The sequence below is a fragment of the Protobothrops mucrosquamatus genome, unplaced genomic scaffold (assembly GCF_001527695.2).
Source record: "Protobothrops mucrosquamatus isolate PMUCROS unplaced genomic scaffold, P.Mucros_1.0 scaffold1152, whole genome shotgun sequence".
Classification (NCBI taxonomy): domain Eukaryota; kingdom Metazoa; phylum Chordata; class Lepidosauria; order Squamata; family Viperidae; genus Protobothrops; species Protobothrops mucrosquamatus.
The window spans coordinates 227,775-253,177 of NW_015387367.1; the positions used below are offsets into that span (position 1 = coordinate 227,775).

Here is a 25,403-nt window from a genome sequence, read left to right on the forward strand (position 1 = left end):
TTCTCACCTACATCGTCCATATAGGACGACTCGGGAACTCAACTCCTACCCCGGGCAGCTCACCTATCCCCTTATACCCAGGGGAAAGGTATCAAGCCGTTTGACAGCTGGTGCTGGCTGTCAAACCGGCTTTTACGCGAAACAGGCGGGAGGCAGCAAACAGCTGCGACCGACGAAGTCGCCTGCCACCGGAAGTCTCTGTAATGTATTCCTGATGCTTTTAAAGTGACAATTAGGAGTATAACTGAAAGTATTATACATTTAATGTATATCCTGTCTAATGAATTTTGTTAGTGAGAGAATACAATTAATAGATCTAATTTAAAGTAACATTAAAACAAGCATTAGACTAATTTCACCATTCACAAAAGACCTGTTTTTACAGATTTTCTTAGCACCAAGAAAGCTGGGCCAAACACAAAACTCCAAAGGAGTAATGTAGGAAAAAATCCCTCTCCACTGAAGTAGAAAGCTTTGATACCTGGAAGATTTCCAAAACCTAACAGTTAGAGAAGCTCCTAATAGATGAGCCAAATAGTCAGATCCTATTTATGACTTAAACGCTCAATATCAACACCACATTATATACCAGTGATGGCGAACCTTTTAGAGACTGAGTGCCCAAACTGCAACCCAAGACCCACTTATGCATTGTCGGGTGCTGGGTGGGTGTGGCCCATTGGGTGGGCGTGGCTGCAGTGGTAACAGCAGACTGGGTGGGACTAAAAAGTTCAATCAATCAATTCCAACTTTGCAAGATCTTTTTTTTCCCCGCGAGAAGTTGAAATTGACTGATTGATTGAACCTTTTTTTTTTGCACACGGCGGCGGAGGCCTAAAGCGAAAAGTTTTTATAACACCCAGCTGAAGGCCTAGGACTTGGGCGATGGCGCGCGTGCCCACAGAGAGGGCTCTGAGTGCTGCCTCTGGCACCCGTGCCATAGGTTCGCCACCACTGCTATATACCATAACTGTAGATCTTTCACATAAGCTTCATAGGAGCACTTTCCTTTGTGCTGCATTTTAAACCAACTAAAAGTTCTGGACATTTTTCAAGGGTAGTACTACATACAGTGGGTTGCAGTAGTCAAGACAGAAGATAACAAAAGCAGCAACTAATTGTTGCCAAAGCCAATTGGCTAAGGAAGGGAGACCGCTGAGACTTTTGGCATTTTTTGTGCAAAAGCATGCCTGACAAATCCAGTGATGGGAAGAGATTTAAGGAACACTTTTCAACTGTGAATCAGCTCTTTCAGCCAAAAGAGACTGACCTTAGCATCCCAAACCAATAACCTATTTATTAACAGCACTTTTATCTTCTATAAATTTGTTCTTTATTGTGCCCATTTTTTAACATAGGGCACATTCAGCACAATAGAAGCATTATTGGTGACTTCCCACTTCAAAACCCAAGATGACCTCCCACAGAGGTCTCATATAGAACATAATGGGGACAAAACACCATTGATCAACACCTAAGGTTTCAAACAATACTCTGTTGAGCACTACTTTCTGAACATTTTCTCAGAGGAAGAGCCAGAAGTGCTATAGAAGGATTTCCCCAAGGTCCAATTCAATCTTGCTGGAGCAGATGCCATTTAATACAGGAAAGTAATGTTAGTTTATTCTTTGTGGTTGCTGGAGAGTAGTAAACGAGAAGTTCAAATAGATCATCAGATGGGCCTCTGTTGACACTTAGTTTCATCCATCACAACTCTATACACATCCCTGAGATCTATAACCTGAAAAGAATCTAAAAAACTTGGACAAAAAGTTTCTAAGTTTTCATCCCTGCAACCTGTCCCAACATTAGGAACAAATTGGAACAGATAAAGCAAATTGCTGAAACTGAGCTACCAACAGTACCCCCCTCCAACAAAAGAAATATCACCAAGTTCGTGGAACTGATATTGACCTATGTGAAAGAACAGCAGAGCAGGAGACCAAGTGGATTTTCAGATGGGCTTCATATTGTACATCAATCTGATCTGTCAGAAAAGTCTTTCTACTATCTGTTGTCCCATCTGCTTCACTATTCTTAAATCCCTAATAAAGCAGTGGGCTGATTTGGCTCTATCGGACAGAAATGGATTCTTAGGAGCGCCAATGTCAACCACCTCAATTACTTCCATTTTTCAGAGGTCAGCCATGGCACTTAACAGTATCACTGACAGATACCATGAGAATTTCCCCAAAGCATTCATGAAATTATTTAGATAAATCAAGTATTTCAACTGGATAATTTTAAATGGTCCTTGACCCTCAGAAGTTTCTATCAGCTTTCAGTCTAAAATTAACCAGGGGATGATATGACCATGACAACAGTGTTATAGACAGATTCTCCACTTTTAGATCACAAACTTCAGGGAAACAAACAAATCCAAATCTTGCCCTGGGGTAAGTGAGGAGCACTAATTGGAACAGGCTGATCAACATTAAGGAGAGCATTAAATCATTAACAATTCTTAATTGAGTATTAATCAATGAGGATATTGAAATTCTACAACAAGAAGCTATGTGTAATTTAATGGCATGTTTAAGATTATCCCAAAAAACCCAGGAACAGAAACAGTTCAATAAAAGTGTAAACAGTATGCTGACACCATCCATAACTGGCCTGAATAACCAAATATAGCATAATCCATTGAAAACTAGGAGATTATAAAATAGTACATCTGGTCATCAATATGGAATATATAAAGACTGTTATTGTCCTTTCCCAACCATATTCCTAGTCTACTGTATCACACCATAGTATGGTGGACAAAGCTGGGAGGTATAAATTTCCCACTCTTCTGTTTGCATATATCCATGATAAATATAAAGTTAAAGATAGATAGCAGATAAAATCCTGGATAATGGCTATTTTATCCAGTATGGCACTGAAAAGCAGGGGTTTTAAGTTGGAAGGGCTATTACTACAGAAATGTTTGATTAAACTGTAACCTTAAAAGAAGTTACCCTAGCCCAGTGGTGGCGAACCTATGGTACGGGTGCCAGAGGCGGCACTCGGAGCCCTCTCTGTGGGTACACATGCCGTTGCCCCAGCCTTGCCTCCCCCCGTGACCCCCACCTCACCAGCAGCACCCCTGGAGGAGTCTCCCCCGAGCATGGCCCACGTGGAGCAGCGCAGCCAAGGACATGGCAGCCAGGCAGCGTAGACAAGACTCTGCCCTCACACCCCATCATGCACAGTTGATGCTGCAGGGCACGGGCAGAGGACGTGGCTGCCATGGTGCTGCTGGGCTGCCTGGGCAATCTGCGGAGGGCCCTGGAGGCAGTGAGAGGCCCTGCGGGCAGGTGGGGTGGGGGCGGAGCGGGGGCGGAGCAGGGGATGGAGCGGTGGCAGGGCCAGTTTTTGGGCACTCAGTCTCTAAAAGGTTCGCCATCACTGCCCTAGCCTTTGGCCAGACAGCATATTTTTACAAAATGCCCCCCCCCCACCTCCATAAGCCAGCTACTGGTTCAATGCTTTCCCCCAGTCCATTTTCCAGTTCTCACTCTCCTCCATGATTTTTTTGCAACTGTTAATCTCAGCAGGCCATAATCAACCGGCAGTTTAGATTCCTCTCCTCATCTGCTCTTAGTTCTCAATTAAAAATACAAAAATAAAAGTAGGGTGCTCTCACGACCTTTCCATTGTATCCTTTAGAGTTGCTTCTACGGCGGTAATTTCATTGCCAGCAATGTCTCCACTGCAGGGCAAAAAAAAAAATGTTTAAGTCATGGGGTCAGGAAATTGTATTTATTTATTCAATTTCGACAGTCACCTATCCCAACCAATGTCTTTGGGTAGCTAGCAGTTCTAAACCTATGAAAATAACAAAAAAAAACCCCATTTAAACAATGACAACATCCAAAATAAATATACACAGTAGCCGAGATAACGAACCAATTAACAGTAAAGCTAAGAAATGAGGTTCTTAGCACGTTCAGAGACCCAGGCTCAGGTACACAGCCAGCCTTCCAGAAAGCCAGCAGGCTTGAAGCCGTTCTAATCTCTGTGGGGAGAATATGTCACAGAGCAGGAGCTACTATGGAAGAGGCCCAATACCTTTTGGCTGATGGGATCTGCAGCATGCCTATATCTGCTAGATCAAATTGGATAGGAAGAGACTCTTGGAAATAGATGTAATCCTGGGCAGACAGTCTCTGCTAGCAACATGAAGTTCAAGTCCTAACACCCCCCCCCCTTTTAAGGAAACTGTTTCTTTAGTGTAGCAAAGAGATAAGGAGGAAGCCATCCAGATATGCATCTTTCCCTCTCTGAATGTCCATATACCCATAATTCTGTCTTCATTGTAGATCTCTTAAAGAAAGAAACAAGGAGTACATCAGACAGATGTGTAAAATTTTAAAGATTAAAGAACAGCACAGTCTTAATCAATACTGTCTGAGCTTGAATCTCTGTGTTATATTCTCACAGCATGCAAAACCAGCAAGAAAATCCCTCCATTTCTACTGCCGATTTGCCAGTTGTTGATTGCTGCAGATATTTAACCTCAAGACTTGGCACTTCAGCACAGGAATGGCTGTACTCCAATTATTTTCGTTTAAGCTGCATTTATTTGTTGTTGACAGATACACAGATGGATCCTGTGCATGCCCTGAAAGCTCAAACAGGATTTCTATTTACTTTTTCTTTTTTTTAAAAAAACTGTTTAGATTACAACAGCACTCTGTAGTTACATACCACAGATTTAAACAGTAATGTTAATCAACACTTCTACCTGCCCCCTCTCACCCATTTGATGAGAAGCAAATCTATTTCATAATCCTTATTTTATACATCAGAGAATTTAAAAAAAATGGCAAAGTGGTTGATCTAAAATTAAACAAGAGCAAAATTAGGCCAATGCATAGATAGGTCTGGCTTCCTATTCTGGAGATGTTCAATAGCTCCTTCTGCTTTCCCTATAACCAAAACTGTCTAAAACCAAAGAAGCCACTTCTTTATATAAAACAGGTCCCCACTAACAATATGCCATCTGTCTTATGATAGTTGGTTTCGCTATCTTTCCCTGCTCAAGTTAAGTGTAACAAAGATATATATTAAATAACTATCCTTGCTATTTTTTAAAATTATTCGATATAAAGTGAGCCATGTACAAAAGAAAATATGGGAGCTGAAAGGTTTTCCTTCCATGAAGTTATCAGTTATTGGGTGACATGAGCCCCTGGCCTCAAGGCTTTGGAGAATTGACACTGCTCAGAATAGATGATAACTGCCTAGATACCATCATAATCTATCTTGTGGGGTGAGAAATACAGTAAAAGCTCTCAAAGTTTACCACCCAAGGGACTGAAGGAAAGTGGTCAACATACGGAGGTGGTCAACATACGGAACAACTGTACTGATATGTACACGTGCCTCATTTTATTGTACAGCTTTTATCAGAGAATGTCATACAGAAATACACCTAGTGAAAACACAGGTAAATCATTCATACAATACTGTATCATACAAAATCAATACATTCACGTATATATTGTTTTCTCAGGGTTTGTTCATTCTTTCTGGAAAAAAAGGGTCAATTTTAGTCTATTTCATGTTCTTTTTATGAAGGTAAGTGGAGAAAGCACTCTCAATGCTGGCTGTACCTGGGCATTTTTCCATGGCAAATGACTTTAACTGCATTATCAAATGACTGACATCCTCTTCTTTCAGAATATCTGCAATTTCTGTGTCCTTCTCACTTAATTCTTCCACTTCATCAGTTGCTTCCAGCACTTTTCTGCTAGGTTGTACCTTGGTCAGATTGAAAAACTGATTCTGGGTCAGGTTCATTGCAGATGGCTACGTCATCCATTGCAACAAAATCTTCAAAATCTACTCCCTCAAATTCTGCTGTCTTGCGGGGCTGCAACATTTTGATCTTGGGTTGTAACAAATCCAGTTTTCTTCAAGCACTTCTGTATTGTTTCGGGGTGAGCTTTATTACAAATAGAACTAATCCAGAGAACAGCATCCAGAGCAGAAATTGATGCAACAGATGATGTTGCTTCTGTAGATGGACCATAGGTTTACATAAAGGGTAGTCAACCTTGGCTCTTTTATGACTCGTGGACTTCAACTCCCAGAATTCCTGAGCCAGCATAGCTGGCTCAGGAATTCTGGGAGTTGAAGTCCACGAGTCATAAAAGAGCCAAGGTTGACTACCCCTGGTTTACATTTTAGCAATGAAAGAGTACAGAGAAGAGCAACAAAGATGATTAGGGGACTGGAGACTAAAACATATGAAGAACGGTTGCAGGATTTGGGTATGGCCAGTCTAGAGAAAAGAAGGACTGGTGGGGGGGGAGAGACGGGACATGATAGCAATATTCCCGTATTTGAGAGGCTGCCACAAGGAGGAGGGGGTCAATTTATTTTCCAAAGCACCAGAAGGCAAGACAAGAAACAATGGATGGAAACTAATGAAGGAGAGAAGCAACCTGGAATTAAGGAATAACTTCCTAACGGTGAGGACAATTAATCAGTGGAATAGCTTGCCTTCAGACATTGTGGGTGCTTCATCATTAAAGGTTTTTAAGAAGAGACTGCACAGCCACTTGTCTGAAATAGTAGACTAAGTCTCCTGCTTGAGCAGGTGGCTGGACTAGAAGACCTCCAAGGTCCCTTCCAGCTCTATTCTGATTAATTAATAAATAGGAGACTGTGTATGCTCTGGACAACTATAACTGCTTGCATCAAACAAATAAAAGAAGACAGGAAACATTTTGCAATACTCTAGTAACAGAGATATTTGGTTCCTAATAACTGAGACCAAGTCCAACTGCTTGCTTCTTAGGCACTAAGATAGTTCTGTTCAAAGAAAAACAGGAAGCTGTCCTATTGCCAGGTCAAAGTATTTCCCCCATTTGGCCAGTATGATCAGTTCTCTCTGGGATCCTTTCACATATTTCATGTCACCTGCTAGTGCAGTGGTTCTCAACCTTTTTAATGCCGAGACCCCCAACCGGTCGTAAGTTGAGGACTAAACCGGTCATAAGTCGAGGACTAAACCGGTTGTAAGTCGAGGACTATCCAACCGGTCGTAAGTCGAGGACTTTCCCTGCCTGGGAGCGCCGCGCATGCGTGGTTCCGCCCCCTGCACCTGCCGAGGCGTAGCTGGCAAGCGGCAGAGACGGAGCAGGCCGACCACCAGCTGGCCCAGCTCAAGGGAGGTAAGGCACCTGCCGGAAAAGGGGAAAAAAAATGGTGGACAGCCTTGCTTGGCGACCCCCGTGAAATGGTAAATCGACCCCAAATGGGGTCGCGACCCATAGGTTGAGAACCGCTGTGCTAGTGGATCCTTTTTTTAATCGGAGATGTCAGAGTTCAGAGCATGTGCTCTGGCAAACATTGGTGTTGTCCTCCCCTAATGGCTGAAAATTATACACCTTTGACAATTTCAGCAATTTAATAAATAGAAAACTAGGAGGTATTGATGTCTGGCGTTTAACTAGGCACATCTATGACCTGCAGGCAAACTAAATGCTTTATCGGCAATCTCTTGGCCTCTTCATAATCACTCTACAGGATTTCCAGTGGGATATGATATTTATATAAGTAATCCAAGTAACTGACAGTAAAAATACACAACAGCATAAAAGCAAAACGAAACACCATAAAAAAGAAATAAAACATCAATAATGACATTGAAAAGGAACTGAGGAAAGCAGAAGATATAATAACAATTAGGACACAAAGCTACTTTTATCCTCTCACCTAATTGTCTCTATTCCCGACTGAGTAATCAGTTGCCTTCTGTTAGTCTATATTTAATACTCTTTTTTGAAAAGTCTACACCAAATGCTTCTATAAACAGCCCAGTTGATCAGTCTTTAAAAAAAAAAAAAAAACCACATTTGTAGGTGGACAGAAACTTACACAGATGGGCACACAGCATGACAAGCAAACAAGCAGATGGGTGTAGAAGGACACAGAAAAGTATAGATATAGAGACAAAGACAGAGGAATACCTAGAAAGATAAATACGCAAATCTGGTGCAAAAGATTCATTACAGAAAAACATACCAGAGGGGAGAGACAAAGAAAACATTCACAGTGTGGATATTCTCAATTTTTTATTACTGTACATTGTTTTTAGAATGTACAAACTGATATTCTCAAAATTCCAGCATTAAAATATCTCTTCCTCCTAAGAGTACACAACATTGAATAAATATTATATACTTTACTCAATAAACTGTTCTTTTTAAGCTGACAAATCTCTTTATAAGAGCATTTTCCACCATCAGCTAGTATTTAAACAACTCAAATGATACTTTTGTACCTTGTATATTTTACGTGGAGTTTATGTGGAGTTATCTGCTTAACATTCCCCTTGATTAAGTTTCATCTTGTTCCACCTAATCAGGCATCAAATAGTTACCAAGTTCTTTGAAAAACAATGGCCAAGTGCCTGGAAGGTTTGAAAACCAGATATAAATGTTATTCTGTTTAGGATTAACTGACTGAGCATTCAGTCACCAGGAAAAGAAATACATGATTCAATTTACACACCACTTACTGCACGTTCAATGATTTATTTGGCTTTAGTGCAGGGGTGTCAAACTGCCAGCCCACGGGACAGATGCAACATGGTGAAACTGCATCGTCGGCAATGGAAAAAAAGTCACGATACGTCACGACACGTCATGTGACATTGCGAGTTTGACGCCCATGCTTTAGTGCATGCATGTGAATCCACCCTTTGTGATTTGTAAATCATAAGTACAGAGTACACATACTCAGCACAGAGTATGAAACAAATTGTGGCTAAAACAAGCTATAGTTTAATAGAATGTGTGAACACAACCTATAATTGGGATTGGAATTCAGTCGCTATGCATAAAGCACAATGTCACATGACTACACTGCTTAACAGCGGCAGTTCTGGAAATCACTGCTAAGCAAATCACCATGGGTCATTGAGTGAGGACCTCATGTGATTGCGACTTCTAACTTCCTGCTGGCTTCTCCATTGACTTTGATTGTGGCAAACTGGCAGGGATTGCAAATTGCAATTGTGACCATGGGGAAGCTGCAACAGCTGGGATTTTGAAGACCAGTTATATGCACCACACATTTAGCAGTGTCACACATTCAATGCTGAATAAGTGGACATTAAATAAGGACGACCTTTACTTACATATGTATTAAGGGTACTGGTCTTTTACTGCAATAAATTTAAATTGATTGATTTATTAAGACCTATTGTTTCTGAACAGCAGAAATGCCTTCAAGACATATTTAAATTATTTATAGGGGAATGTCAATTAGGATAGATTAGACTTAAAACATAACACTTTAACCAAAATAAGTTTGTTTTTCTAATGGGCAATGTATGATAGGAATGTCTGGTACTTTAATAGGCGTAATCTTATTTCTACTCAATTTTTTTATTGCTGCAATAAAACTATAGTTTTCATTAGAATGAGAAACTTTAATTTCTTTATTTTCCCTTCTATGGCTTTGAATCTGAATGGCAAAGGAAGATAACTTCTGTGCTGATCTCCTAGATTTGTGCAGAACACTATTGCAGTGTATTCATCCACCTGGAAACACACATACACCTTCCAACCTCATTTCCCTCAACTGTTTTCTACACAAATAGTACAGCTGCAACTGTGTTCTATTTTTCTATTGTTGATGACCTCAATGCCTTCTTAGCACTATGGGGATGACAGTAATGTGCACTGTGTCTCATTGGAACTCAACTGCAATTCATCATTATTTTATCGGTTGGAATTTAATTGGATCCTATCAAACTCTCCTGATACTCCCTTTTCACGCTAAACACTGCTGCAGAAAGATAAATGTCGGTGCTGCTTGTAAAGAAAGAGGGAGGGAGATTTTTTTTCCCCCTTCACAAATATTTCTACATTCGTAAGATGCAGCCCTATTTCTCCTTCTGTGCCTAGGTAATTAGGGATGCATACACTATAGGTGAGCAGTGCACATAATAAGGTGTTTTGAGTGATTTATGTACTCCAAGCCCAGTGAAACACACAAGCACACACATGCACAGGTTTGCCATCTGCTTTGTCCCACATCCGTTTTCTCCATGCCTAATATTATTTTTCTTTATCACTGCTTGCAGCTGAGTCTTCCTCTCTTATAAATTCACCTAATTCTATAGCTGCCTATCTTGCAAGTTCAGCATATTTAGTGTGTCAAGGTTTTTGCCACTCAGTGTGATTTCATAAACTCAAGTCTAAAATGAAAAGATGCAAGTTTGAATACATTTGAAAATGTACTACATCTTTGTGTTATACTTTTATATTCCACATACATATATTTATATTCGTAGATATTTGGGATACACACAATGGTTAGTTGCTATTTAGAATGCTTTCCTGTTGCATTTTTGCATTTCCTCATTTAAATTACTTTTACTATGCTTAAATGCATAGAATCTGCACATATTTATTTAAAATATATGTCACCATACTTGGGTGCTTTTGTTAACCTTCTTTGTGCAGCTCTAAATAGGGAAGAAAGTCCATATTTACTCCTTAAGTTCATCCTGCAAAAATTATACTAACTATATTAAAATAGTAAGTATAATTTTCAGGAATTATAAATACATCATGAATTCTATCTTTCTACTAGGGAAATCAGAATCTGTACTAGACTCTGTTTTAGGATGCAGATTGTCTCACCTAAATACCCTCCAGATGAATTGGACTGCCATAATTTCCATTTCGCTATATTGGTGGGAAAATGTGTTGCACAAAGTGGTACTAAATGCACAGTATGTGAAGAAGCAATAACCTTTGCTGCACAGGTATTTTTTTTAAGCTGTTAAAAGTATGATTACGCATTGCTGGCACCTTGTTGTCTTATATGTACAACAACAATGTTTAATTTTCAAATCAATATAAAGACCTTTCAATGCTATAAAGTCATGTAAGGATGGTGTGTCTCATTTCTCAAGAATAACAACATAGGTATTGTACAGCAGATGCTTATAGTAATAAGGATCTTTTCTGGTTCAAAAACTATAGGCAAATCTTTCTGGGAAAATTATGGGCAATTTGAGAGATTAACAATTTAGATTAATTTATTGCTAATTAGAAGAGAATCTGACCTAAAATTATATAATGGCATTATATTCAGTTAAAATTCTGATTTCAAAATTTATTCTAGATACAATTTAGGAGTCTAACACTCCCTAATTACTCTCAGAAATAGACTATATTTTGGATTATTCTAAATCTTTTTAACTGTACAAAGTCACTATGTTATTGAGAAAGCTAGCTAGCTAGCTAGCTAGCTAGCTAGCTAGATAGATAGATAGATAGATAGCTAGCTAGCTAGCTAGATAGATAGATAGATAGATAGATAGATAGATAGATAGATAGATAGATAGGGTTTTTTAGAATAAATAATTAAAGTATTAATTTACGAGAGCCAGTTTGATCGAGTGGTTAAGAAGTTTCCTAATGAACTAATAGTTCCACTAGGAACCTGTTTATCTTTGTAATCCAGAATTGGTGGGAATATCAGACAAGCTTGTCCCAGAAGGGGCACTCTGAGAAACATCAGAAGATCTGCCTAGAGCAGGAATCCCCAACCCTTGTTTTGTGGACTGGTACCGTTCCATGTCCTATTAGGAACCTGGCCACGCAAGCAAGCAAAGTTTCATCTGCGCATATGCGAGATCTAGGTAACACATAAAACCACTCCCCTCCCCCCCCCGGGATCTCTGGAAAAATTATTTTCCACAGAACCGGTCTCTGGTGCACAAGAAGTTAGGGACCACTAGCCTAGAACACTGATGGCAAAATAGGTAATTAAATACAACTAAAGATAGATTTAAACCCATGTTCAGGTTTATTCCATAAGGACAGTGATATTAGTTCACCCTTATTACATCTACTGAATTTTATCCAAAGCACTGTTTAAGATGACCTGCTCCTTGATGGATGAGAAGAATTTCCTTTCAGGTTACTGTGACCTATTGGTACACATTTGGTAGAGAACATACTTCATATATCCACTGGTAGTTAGAAACTTAGTGGAGAGAATCCAGTGAAATGACTGCAGCAAGATTTTGGCAAAATCTTGCTTGTTAATATTGTTTTACATAAATCAGTAAAGTTTAAAGGTATGGATGCTTTTCTTACTTAAATAATCAAACTTGGAAACTTTGAATGGAGGGGGAGAGGCAGGTTATAGTTTAGTGATAGAAGGCTTTTTAAGGCTTTCCAAATTGTCAGCAGATTCGGGGCCAGCTGGTTCTCAGGAGGTATGGTATTCCAGGCGGCAAGCATTGGGACATTTAACGTAAGCAAAAGAGTGATCAGTTTTATTCCCTGGAATCATAGTTTCAATGTCTCTCTCTTCTCTTTTTTCAAACATTAAAATAATAAAATAGAAAGAAATAGAAAAATATAAGACTCCTATAACAAGTGGACCAATTGTAACTACCTGAAGAGTAGACAGACCCAATATGATTGTTCTATTATTAGTACACTATCTACTATTCCCACAAAAAAATCATTCTCTCTTATGGAAAAGAAATCAGGACTAGAAAAGCACCGGCACTAAATAAGTGAGTAAATTACTAGCAATTTGTTCATGATATCAAAACAGGACTAGAAGGCTATAGGATAATGAATCTGAATTGTATGCCAGACGAATTGAACAGCTCAAGCAGACCAAGGGATATATAATCTGCCATCTTTATTCCAAACATCAGCTAGTTCAATGTCTAAAATAAGGCGTGAAAATGAGTTCCTCTGCTCCTTTGTCTGGCATCATGAATACACAGCCTTTGAACATGGAATTTTAATTAACAGTGAATGACTGGCCACAAGTTGGCCGGTGCTTATAAATACACCTAATCCTTTTTCAAAACCTTTTTAAAATTTCAAGTCTCACAATTTTTCTGCCAGCATAGATATTCTTGAAGATTCCAGAAGCTGGTGTCCACACAGCTGAAAGTTGCCCAAGTTGGAAACACTGATTTAAACAATTACCTGTTTTTGTAGACAACCTGAATGGATGGGTGGATGGATGGAGCAATATTAACAGCAACAAATGTCCTTATTCAAATAATGAAATCCACTATCTCATAAATGAGTATTATTATATTGTTGTATGCTTGTTATCTACCATAAACTAGATATGTAAGTGTAAATCAAAGTGTTTTTAATCCAAATAACAAAATATCCTGCAAAATTATTTAATTTTGTATGGAATAAAGCATTACAATCAAACTAGGTGAAATGGGAAGGGGGACACCAAAAACATGAAAATAAACATGTGAAATTGGTAGTTCTCTTTGTATATTAAGACAAAACCAAAGTGCAAACTTTGAAAGCATGAACAAACTCTTCAGACTGAAAGATCTAGAATGATAGCTATTGTCAAAATGGAAATCAAATGCTGCATTAAATATGAGTTTAAATGTCAATATCCAAAACTTAAAAAAAAACCTCCTAAAATAAAAGATATGGAATGCAAATCTGGTAAAAAAAAAGCTTAGGCAAAAATGCAAATTAATTCTAACAAAATATTGTTTCAAATATAATTTCTGGTCTCTAGCAGAAAAGAAGACAAGATGAGAGAAGACAAAAGATAATTGGATTTTTGAACCCTATGCCAAAATCTGAGTGAAACTGCACCCATTTTTTAAAATGCTTGAGATTTATGGAGTTAAAATACTTGTATTTTCATAGTTAGTTTTTATAAGGGTTAGAATCAATTCCACTTATCCACATATTCTATTATGATAGAATGTGCACCTGGAGAAACAGTGAGGTAGTTTTGGCAACACAGATCTTTCCCAGGGAGAGGTCTGAATTAAGAGAGGTATAGTCTGGATGAGGAAGGGTAGCCACACCTTAGAATCTCTCAGAATAGATTTAGGGGATTAGAAGATTCTTTCCATTAGGTGTAAGTAATAAAGGATTCATTTCAATTGGATTTCACTGGGCTTGGGCCAAACACCTACACATGAATAGTCATGATGATGTCATTTCATAGGAAAATATAAACATCAACTCTTTCCCATAAAAAAGACTACAAGATTTCTTTTTCACAACAAATCCAATCCTGAGAATAGCCGTGACTTTTCCCATGCAAAATTATAAACACATATGCAAATGAAATGAGACATGCTGCCTAGAATTGATTGTGGGAACAAATCTTTCTTAAATGAGCTTTTTCTTGGATTCTAAGCCTTTTTTAACCCCAGGAACTCTATTCTGCTTTTGAGCCTTTATCTACTTCCATTATCAACTTTTAGATCAGAACCGCTTTCTGAGTACATGTCCAAACAATATCTACTGGCCTGCTTCTCCATAGTAGCATTGCTGTAGTCTTATAATTAATAGGCTAACCGAAATTCCATTGAGTTTTAATGGAATCCCTACACACAAAATCTATATATGGTTTAGCCACTAGAGGAATACAGAACTATGCTTAAAAAAAAAATCCCATGGCATTTCCCTAGCACCCTTTTTTGTTGTTGTTAATGAAACAATAATAGCATAGATGGAATTCATGTTCTCCAGTCTTGTGCTTATAGATGAGAAAATGCTCTTCCTTCTTTCAGGTTTTGTGTTGCTATAGATACAGAATTCCTTCCCCGTGGGCTGTATTTCAAATACAACCTTCAGGACCCATTAAGCTAACACTTTTGCTACTGTTCAGCCATGCTGTTTATTGTTAAACAGTGTCCTTCAGTATAAAGCAGACCAAATCTCTTTAGAATGAAGGAAGCTCAATTGTGTTCTAAAGTGAAATGGGAAGCTTTAAAGAAAAGATTTGGAGGGAAAGGACCTGACCCCGAATGTTCAAGACCCAGCAAAAATAATAGAACAGAAGATACTAGGTACTGACGGGATCCAATCTCTGGTTCACCATTTTGAGAGTTTGATAGAAACAGGGCAATGGGGACAATTCATGAAAGCAAGGATGAGAAAGCTATTTGTAATCTTAGATACCTGAAAACCAGTATCTTGGAGTAACGAAAGACAGCATGCTGGATTAGCCACAGGTTGGTGATCAGATCCGTGTCTGTCTTTCATTTTTCTTGTTAAAAATACAACTAAGCAAGCCCAAATCCTCAAAGGAAGAAAGTGAAAAGGATGCATCAAAGCCGCATGAACAAACAGAAAATCGTAAGGATGTGTATTCATACAGAACATTCAGAATCGCTTTTCATGAGAGACTATATTTATCCAAAAAGAAGGGAGGCAGCACTAAATTTAAGACAAGAAAAACAATGTGCTGCCATCCCAGTACTCTTAGTAAATCTAAGTTGGATTCTTTGATTTTATTTAAAGCTATCTGAGAAAAAAACAAAGTCTTCCTTTCAGTCATATAATCAATACTATGTATTAACATAAGACACAGACATATGCCTTGTTGGGTCCCACAGGCCAATCAATATGTTTTATTAATGTTATTAATTTTTATTTCAGAGAAAATGTTACTGTACTTAGAAATGTATAAAGGTCACATGTCAAATGAATAAGGAAGTGTTTAAAAGAAAATGGCAACCAATTCAAATATTTAATGTTATTTATATAATATGTCGTCCTGACTTGGTATACTCTATACAGAGAGAAAGGGGAGGAGAAGGAAAAAGAGGGAGAAAGAGATTAAAGAATAGAGAAAGATTAAAGAATAGATAGTTTAAAAGTTCATAGTGAATGAACTTTTAAAGTTATACTTTCTCAGATTTGTTGCAGCTTCAATTCACATAAACTTAACCAGCTGTCTCATCAATTCCCATTGAGGTTCATTTGGCATCATTTTTATGTCTTGTTAGAATAAGGGAACCCCACCTTCTAAGACCTTTTACAGAATTTGCTGAATTTGATCTAACTCCATTTCTCAGACACTTAAGTTTTCACTCTTCCTGTTTAGTCAAGTTAGTATGCTGTATTATTTTATTTGATTAATTTTCAGTGATATGAACATGCATGTTACTAAAAGACTGGCTCTAAACTTAATACATTTATAACTGGTAAAAAGTCAAAGCTCACAGCTAAATTTCCAGTAGAGCAGTGCAACTAAGTGATTTAACCAGCTGACTCAGTCTCTTGAAACAGATCTTCCTTCTAATATGATTTCTCCTGAAGAACATCAAACTTACTTCTTCTGAAGTATTCACACTACCTAGTAGCAAATTTTTCTCACATCTCCACATTCCTGCGGACCTGATTTCAAGCTGAATGTGATAAGACTATGTACATGTTTCACTGACAGCACTCAAGAGACAGAGCAGTTAACAGACCTCCTGCTAAGGAAATAGCCATTTGGTTGACCTCTGAAGAACTGTCTCTGAACTAATAACTGGGAAAATGGCAAAACTGTATTGTGTACAGTGCAACTGTCAGTGGCCAAGGAATAATCTGTCCTCATAAACTAGATGAGTTCTCTCTCTTATGTTAGTGTTTCTCAACCTTGCCAGGTTTAAGATGGGTGGATTTCAACTTCCAGAATTCCCCAGCCAGCCAACTTGTTTTCTGTGTCATCTACTGTCCAGTCTCTATCATCCTGATCTTCAGTGCACATGTACTAATATAGGTTTTCTCAACTGTCATACAAATAACTTTCCCCCATATGAGTTGCAGAATCAATAAATATTTGGTTTGAGGTTATGCACGCTTCTACATGGATGTGCGCATTCCCAATACTCACACAAGGTTTCTTGGAAAAGAGAAGAGACCTTGTTTGTTCTCTCACAGTAAACATGTTATAAATGACTAGTATCCAGCTGTTAATGGCAGCAGAAACAACCAGTGTCTAGAGAAATGACTAGCAAGCAGGCAGAAGTGTCACCAAGAAAGGAAAGAAGGAACACACAACCTCAAACAAAATAGGATTTTACCTACAAAAAGAACATTCAACCTAATTTTTAAATAAATCATTACTGCCTGACCTGACTCACTTGTAAATATACACAAACACACAGCCCTTCTCTGCAACTCTGCTAGGATGGAAGTCCTGGAGGCTTTGCTGGCAGTACAAAGAGCAACCATGTCAGAGATTCAATAGAAAAAAAACTCTCTTAATAGTCTACTATCTAGTTTACAGGAAAGATTTGATTGCTGCTGCCTAATTACAATGAACTCATACATTATGCTTTAGGTTTTTCTAGTTAACATCTGCCCTCTTCCCAAATACAGCTGATTTGAGATATATCAGACTTAGCTGTTAAAATACATTCTTGTCTTACTAATATTAGTCTCACCAGGCCTTATCAGGATCCTGGCTCACCGTAAAACCAAAACAGCTTCTCTCCTGCAAATGTTATTTCAATTAAGTGGGCAGGGAGGATTTATGAGATAAGTACTCAAGATACCTGCAGTGAACACAAAATCCCAGATATCCAGAATTAGAGTGTCCAAGAGAGGTATTGTATACTGTAAGTTCAACCAGTATAGATTCCATTTCTTATTTTCTGATCTGAATTTCAACTGTTTGACAGCGTCTCCATCTAGATTAAGCTTCAATTTGTGTTTCGTTCATCTGTCCTATTCTATCTAATATTATGACAGTAATTTAGAACCTGGAACAGCTTCTTTGGATTTAGTCAGAAAGGAAATAAGACTTGGGGCATCAAATTCCAAAACTCAAATAAAGTCTCCCAGTAGTTTCATGTACAGTATATCATAACAATTGGAGACAACTTTCAGCTGAGGGCTGCATTTCATTTTCAAATAACATAACAGAGAGGACACCTCTAAACATGGTTTTGGAATAAAATTAAATTTCTTAAATGTAACTAAAATTAATCACATCTAATCTGATTTCTCCTCATACAGTATACTTAATCAAATCTCCTTTTCATAATACATTAAAATTATAATTCATCAGCAATTTGGGATTATAGTCAAAACTGTGGAGAGTTGCAGGCTACAAATCTCAGCTATGGGGGAAATAATATAGTGTAAAATAGACAGTCACAAAAAGTTCTGTGTTCTGAGAAAAACTAGAAAAATGTAAGGGACAGACCATATAAGTTTATTCTTAAAGGCTACCAAATAAGCAATTTCACCCAATTTTATTAGATATGGGCCATAATGTAACAGTTCATTGGATAATTCACTGGATGTCTCTATGCAGACTGAAAAATGAAGAAAAGTAATAGTTTACTTGCTGACACTAATTACACATACAATTCTTTAGACTGTCCTATCAATATTATTCTATTGTCCTTCTGCTAGTTTAACCACACTTCACTCCCCTGAGCTAATGTGGTCTATTCAGCAGAACAGAGTCTTAAATAAAGGTGTGATGATTAGAAGATAGCCCAGAAGGCTAGCCAAGAAACTATGTCTCTACAGATTAGCACATTAAATTTACAGGTCTTTATGATCAGAGCTCCCTTAAGCCCATTCATCCAATACTCTGGTACTATGAGGGATGTGGAACTTCTTGAAACAATAACAGCACCTGCTGCTGCCTTTGTTGTTATTTTTTCTGTCAAAAGAGCACTCATGGCAATTAAATAATCTCACGTGAGAATACTAACCTGACCTAATTAAAAACATTTGGTTTCTCATCCAGGAAGTATTTGGGGATAGGATAATATGGACACAAGGGGGAAAAATATCTTCTGCCCTCTCCCCCCCCACACACACACCTCTGAATGAATTTATTTTTTATTTAACTTTTATCCTGCCTTTATTACTTTATAAGTAACCCAAGGTGGTGAACATGCTTAATACTACTTCCTCCCCACACCTCCACAACAATAACAACACAACTACAAAATGAATGAGACTAGAATGCTAAAGCTTAAGAGAAAAGCCTGGATGAAGCTCAACAACTACATTTTCCATAAAAAAGAAGGGAAGGCAGTAACCCACTAAAAAGGATTGATGTTAATTAGGCAGAATGAGCAAAGAACACAATACATCCTTAATTTCCTATGATCCTACCCAACTCAGGCTTCCTCTATATCCAAGGCCAAAAGCAGTTTTTCAGAAGACGGTTCTGGGCTATGGACTCACCGAGGTATTCTGGCACTGGATGCTGGTACTGTTGAAACGCAGGGCAGTGACACGGGAGGGGCTCCCAGGGATGTGGAAGATGCATTCGTAATTGCGCTGTCCAGATTGCGGCTGTGGCAAGTTTTTGGCTGTTAAAGTGATAGGCTTCACCACACCGACAGGGATATAGATCTGGGTGCTTGGAAGGATCTGTGGGCAGTCCTGTGAGAAGGAAGGATTTAAAAAACAGGTTTTACACATTTGTTTCATGTCTGATAGCAATAGTGATGAACAGTAAGACCAATCTAATTTACAGTACTAGTTTACTATGGTTAGCTCTGGAATAAGGTTATACTGTAATGTGAATATGATATCATTAACCACTTTAAAAAGCCATGTGTTATAAACTAAACATTCATAAAGCAAGGTTGTTATTCAAATGACACACTTGGCTAGTGACTGATCTCCATTTGGAAATGCTCTCCCTAAAAGCTTCTCCTTGCTATCCACCTTACTTCAAACTAATGAAGACGCTCCAGCCTGTTATTTTCATATTCTATTCTTCCTCACCTGGATGCTCTCAAGATTTGTGGTTTCCAACTCCCAGCATGAATTCTACTAACTCAGCCTCTTCTCCCCTTACCATTCTAGGTTTTTCATCAAAGCCTTTCCAGAATTCTGGATCATGCACTCTTCTACTGCACTGAAAGTGATTTGTCTCTGATTACTCCAGTTTGTATACCCAGACCACAAACAAGTCTGACATCTCTGCTTATAGATAGCAAAGAGCCATTTAACAATTCAAAATACAGCTTATAAAATGTTATGAATGCGCTCATGTTAACCTAAGTCATCAATTGTTAAGTACTTCTGTGACAGTTATTTAAAAAATTTGGCTTTGGGTTAGTTTCTACTCCTGTGATGTTTGCACATATCTGAAGATCAGAAATACTAACCCTAATGTTACTGCTCTGCCCATCCCACCAGAGAAAAAAGTACTAATGCTTGGCTTTACATCTTATCATGGAAAGGGTATATTAGAAATGGAAGACCATCTCATAGCCTTCAATTTTGGGGAATACTAGGCATTCAAGGAGCAATTTAAGAGTATATTTGTTTCTAATTCAAAATAATATGCGGAATTTTGTTTCGGACACAGACCAACTTGAACTTTTGTTTAGGTGGGAAATGTTTTGAGAGAGAAACCATTCTAGTTTAGTGATGTCATTGGAAGCTGTCTTGCCACTTGCAGCTCAGGTGTTATTTTTCTGGCCAAGAGAGTCCTGGTTGTCAGCCCCACTATGTACAGCAGGCCAGAAAATCAACCCCATAGGAAGCCATACTTTATTAAGATAGGCTATAATAACTGGATCTTACAACCCTTTCTTAGACCACAGCATTTAATTCCCTCATCCCCTTCCCTCCGTCCCTTCTCATCTCTCCTCCTAACATATCAGAAAGCTCTCCACTGCTGAAACACTCCAAACTATTATAAATTTTATTTAAACAAAACATGGAACACCCAATTTACTTTGAAGTTTGTTATATCCAACCACTACCAATTCAAAATAATTTCCTTCAGAATAAAACTATTTGTTTCAAGATTTGAAAAGTTTTTTCATCTACACCTCTCCTACTTTCTGATGATAATGATGTTGTTATTCAAAAGAATTAAAAAAAATGAATCAGGTGGGAGATTTCAGTCCATGCCATAAGGGCATCATGTGGATGTCCAAGAGAATTATTTCTCTTGCTTGCTTGCTTTACTATTAAAGTGCTTTGTTAAGCAGAAGTAATGGTTAGTGGAAATATGGCCCATAACAAATGCTACATAATAGGAATCACAATACACATGTATTTGGAATTATTGAGTTTTCAGTTCTTCTTGTGTGCCCATTGCAAAGAGAATAAAAAGGGTTTGCAACACAATATAGGCTGACAGTTCTGTCACAAAAGCTACCAGTGAAGGACCTTGGAGTATCAGACGAGCTGTTTACCATGGTATTTCACTATTCAACTTGCTATGAAAGGAAAGGCCAAGGCAATGTTGACAAGAACACTAGAGAAAATCAATGCAGTACAGTGGAAATAATACTGGAGAAAGCACTTCAAGCCAAGTTTGAATTTATCATCTGCTACGAAGCTCATAAGGTGACACTGAACCACTCTATTATCTCTATCCTATCTCCTAAGCTAAACACATTTATCAAAGTATAACTGTGCCCAAATAAACTGTATCACAGCTTAATGTGATGGCTTGGTTTACACTTACTGAGACTCTAACTGGGATCTCATAATATGTTGAGTCTCAAACTATCCAACTTCATTTTAGCCACATTCGGAGAGAAAATCCACCCGCAGGCTTATGAGAGAATAAAACAAATAGGAATGAAGGCAAATATATGTGTCCCAGGATAATGTTGCAGGATCCAATCTGGGTTGATTACTGGGACCAGAGCTTTAATCTTCCAAGCTTTTGGACTTATGCTGTAGCCCATCCTCAGGGAACCACATATTCTGATAGAGAGAAGTTCCTTGAGGATGAGCTCCCGCCGGAGTACAAAGGCTTGGAAGACTAAGCCTCTGGTCCAGATGACCGACCAAGATTGATCCTGCAAAACAAATATAGTGGAAACCATATATTGAAATTTAAGTTCCTTAAATGTAGGCTGAGATAAAAACATTAAGTATGATAGTAGGTAGAGTAAGAAAATTGGCTTTTGCACAAATCTTTGCTGTTTCTCCAAGGCTTAGCCAAAATAAAAAGCAGCATGTACCAAATAAATTGCAAGCTTAGGGATATAATACCTCTATTTACTTAAGACCAGTACATGCCCTCGGAAAGCAATAATGAAATCTATAACGGCACTTAACTTTATCATTCAGGTGGTTAACAAATGTTAACTTCTCCTTGTTGACAGCTTTCCATGACAAACAAGCTACAGAACAACAAGATGGGATGTGGATCCTGACAAACCAAAATATCAATCTTTCTTTTTCTGCCTGTCTGATCTAGAAATACAACCTGCTCTAATATTAAAAAAAAAACCCTTCAGAACCTTCAAAAACCCCAAATCTATTACAAGGTTATTTTTCAGAATATCATCCGGCTCTGTCTGGCAGGACTCAGCGCATCTCCCCATTTTTTTGTGATACCAATCACCAGCAACATATCATGACATCTCTGGATGCTCTGGTGGAAATGCTGCACCTACATTTGATGGGAAACAAGATTCAGTTATTGATTGAGCCAACTACCATCTGAGTCATGGGTGAACTTTCCCAATTACCCTGTTCAGCAGCTGGCAAAGTAGAGGCCAAAAACTCTGCATACCACTTTTTGCTCTCACAGTACCATCTTAACTTCCCAAAAGCCTAGCTGCAATACTCAAGAGAGCAGAGGAGAATAAAAATAAACAGGGCCAGCCAGGAAAACAGCCCTGGATCCCAGAAGGGCACCACTTCAGCAACAATACCCTGATGCAATCAATATCCAGATTAGCCAACCAGGGCCTAATGGCAAAGGTATTCCTGCTTTAAATAGCAGGGAGAGAATAACATGTTTTCAAGCTAAGTGTTACAGACTGAAAAAACTGGCCTTAGGAGCCTAAAGATATGTATGCTCAGTGGGGACTTCCCTAGAGGCAAATCAGCATATGCTTAAAGTTAGCACAATCCAGGAAGGTTTATTCTATAGAACAGAGCATATAGCAAAGACAAGAAAGAGGTGTGTCTTTCTATACCAGGAATCACTGCCAAATACACAAAGGCCTGGTATTTTAAGGAACCTTATAAGAATTCTCACTAATCTATCCTTTGCGTCAATAAATTATCAAAGCAAACTAGCTCAGAATAGTTGGCAAATCCCTGCTCCCTCCCTCTAAGCTCCCTGAATATTGAGTTTCCTGGCTTCTAAAGTTCTAACTAGTTTTTCTCACTTTTTTCAAAAAATGAATTCAACATCCTGTTCCTGCTGCCTCAACACTCCTGAAAAAGGACAGGTTGAAAAATTCACTGTTTAGCTATGAATTTGATTATCACAGCTCTTTGATCTTTGATAACCAAATTCATGGGACATCCTGGTAAATGGGCTAGAGGCATGTGCTATTATAACTACGCAGAGTCCTTAAAAGTGCTTACAAAAGCAATCTGACACAAAATATGCCTGCCCAGATGCCTAGACAAACACAATGAATGAGCTAATGTGTTTTTCACCCTAAAGATATACACATTTTAGTGATTTATCAGCCAGAAATGCTCCAATCTTGCTATGTTATATTTGGCATATAGAGGGAACAGTGCCTAATTGAACAAAAATTCTGCCATACTGAAAAACAGGAAGCACCTGGTACCTATAGATTTTTTTTCTAAAAAGCTTCATGACTCAGCATTCATGACACTGGAGTGAAAGTTTCTGAGAAAAAATGGCTCTGATGCTAGTCAGGTTTTTCCCAGCTGTTCCCTTTTTGAATAGCCAATTCTAAGGATTAATGAGAACATCTCCTTATTTAAACACTACGAGCTTATCAACCACTTAGCCATCATCTTTTCCTGGATATGGAATTTTGGACAGCAGTGTGCATGACAATATTGCCATCAACCCATTTAATTACACTGTAACGTTCTAAGTTATGCCTGCACACATACTTTTGCACATCGGTCACATTTTGTAAGATATCTCTGACTTGGAAAAAAAAACACATCTTGATCTATCTGATAAAGTTGAGACAACAGAATGCTCTAAGAATCTAAAGATTTACAAAAGTAAGAAACAAAAGTCGAAAGTGAAGGGTCAAATGTCCTCTGAGTGACAAGATGATAGAAAGGATCATCTTTCTATATTTAACAAGCCATTTTTCTCATTTTTTATTTATTGCATTATTAATATCTTTAGAAACAGGTTTTTTTTAAAAAAAATCCCACCAAACTGTCTCCTTAGCTCAGACATGTCAAACTCGTGACGTCACATGATGTCGCGCAACATATTGGGATGGTTTTGCCATTGTCAGCAATGGGGTGGGCGCAGCTTCCGGATGACGTGTCCGGCCCACGGGCCGGCAGTTTGACACCCCTGCTTTAGCTGCTCCCAAACTTTTCTACTAAAAGTTTCAACTAGCCTCAGAGTCTCATAAATTTTAGAAAAGCTATTATGAACCAATTCAGAATCAATAAAAAGTGACTGTTGGGCAGTTTGGGGGTGGGTGGGTCTAGACAACAGATTTCCTGATATTTGCCAGCAAATGTGACTGGCATCTTCAGAGGCAAGATGGTCTATGTATCTTCACATATTTGTCAAAGACAGCCTTCCTCTGAAGATACCAGTCAAATGCCAGGAAATCTGTTGTCTAGACCACAGTCGATGAACCCTGAACCCCAATATTGCCCAACAGACTGCAGCCATGAAACTCTACACCAATAAAAGTTAACTATTTTATTTCCCTATTTTCATCATTTGTTTTTTTTTCAAAATTAGAGATGTATATTATTAGCTCCAAGTTAATATACTGATAACTACTTCTGAGGCTACTTGGTGCTTATTTACTAGAAACAACAAGGGGAAGGGAGAACGCTGAACAAAATTGTTAAGGAATAAACTACAGTAAGCACCTGCCTTCAAAGAATGTGTTTCATCAATTTCATCTCTCTCCTTCCACCTGCTTTCAATTTTATCAAATCATGTTTTGATTAGATAAGAAAATTAGGAGATTGTTTTGTTTCACTATCCAAATTGCATCCTGTTGTCATTCAAAGGTTTTGAATTAAAAATAATAATTAGGCAGTCTAGGTGTTAGGCGGGAAGTTGTATTCTGACTACAAACAGTCTGAATGCAGAACAATTATTTTAAAAACATAGAATCACGGGACAGCAAGAAAAATGGGTTCAATTCCCTTTTCAGAGAAGCACAGAAAAGCACCTGTTCATAGGCCAACTGAACTATGCAATGAATAAAGACTTGTGTGGTGCCTACAAAAACACGACAATCCTTCTTCTGTGTAGCTTTCCTTGAAAACTCGAATCGGCTGGAACTCAGCATGCTGGAATTCAAACGCAAAGAGATCTAGCTGGTATTATACATGAATAATTACTGTATAACTTTACGCTTGCATACAGTCACATAGCACCTTGCCCCCAAAATGCTACATAGATTGTGCTTCCCTGGCTTGGCATTCATTCCTAACAGGAATTCAAAAACAATGAACCACAAACAAAGAAGGGTTAAAAATCTATGGATTAAAAATCAGAGCCAGAGGGATTTTTTTCATTGGGCTTTTCTGGCTAAAATATACAAGATACAGATTCCTTGCAATACAACCAAACTCAGGTTTGCCTAAAAGAGCTCTAAGGATTTGCTCAACACTTATGAAAGGGTAGCAATCCAAAGAGACAGATGTGTCTTAAGTCATCCCCTGCTTCCAGAATGAAAGTGGTAATATCTTCTGCCCATTCAGTGCTACTTT

The 25,403-nt window shown here is 38.3% G+C and overlaps 1 protein-coding gene across 1 annotated transcript in view; it reads right to left on the bottom strand.

Annotated features, from left to right (window-relative positions):
- PLXNA1 (plexin A1) overlaps window positions 1-19,710 on the bottom strand; it is a 113,671-nt gene extending 93,961 nt beyond the window's left edge. Inside the window, exons 1-2 of the mRNA XM_029284973.1 lie at window positions 19,687-19,710; window positions 18,966-19,166 (exon numbers count right to left, since the gene is read on the bottom strand). Coding sequence (XP_029140806.1) covers window positions 18,966-19,166; window positions 19,687-19,710 — 225 coding nt within the window. The remainder of the gene's footprint in view (window positions 1-18,965; window positions 19,167-19,686) is intronic.
- Between the last annotated feature and the right edge of the window lie 5,693 nt (window positions 19,711-25,403).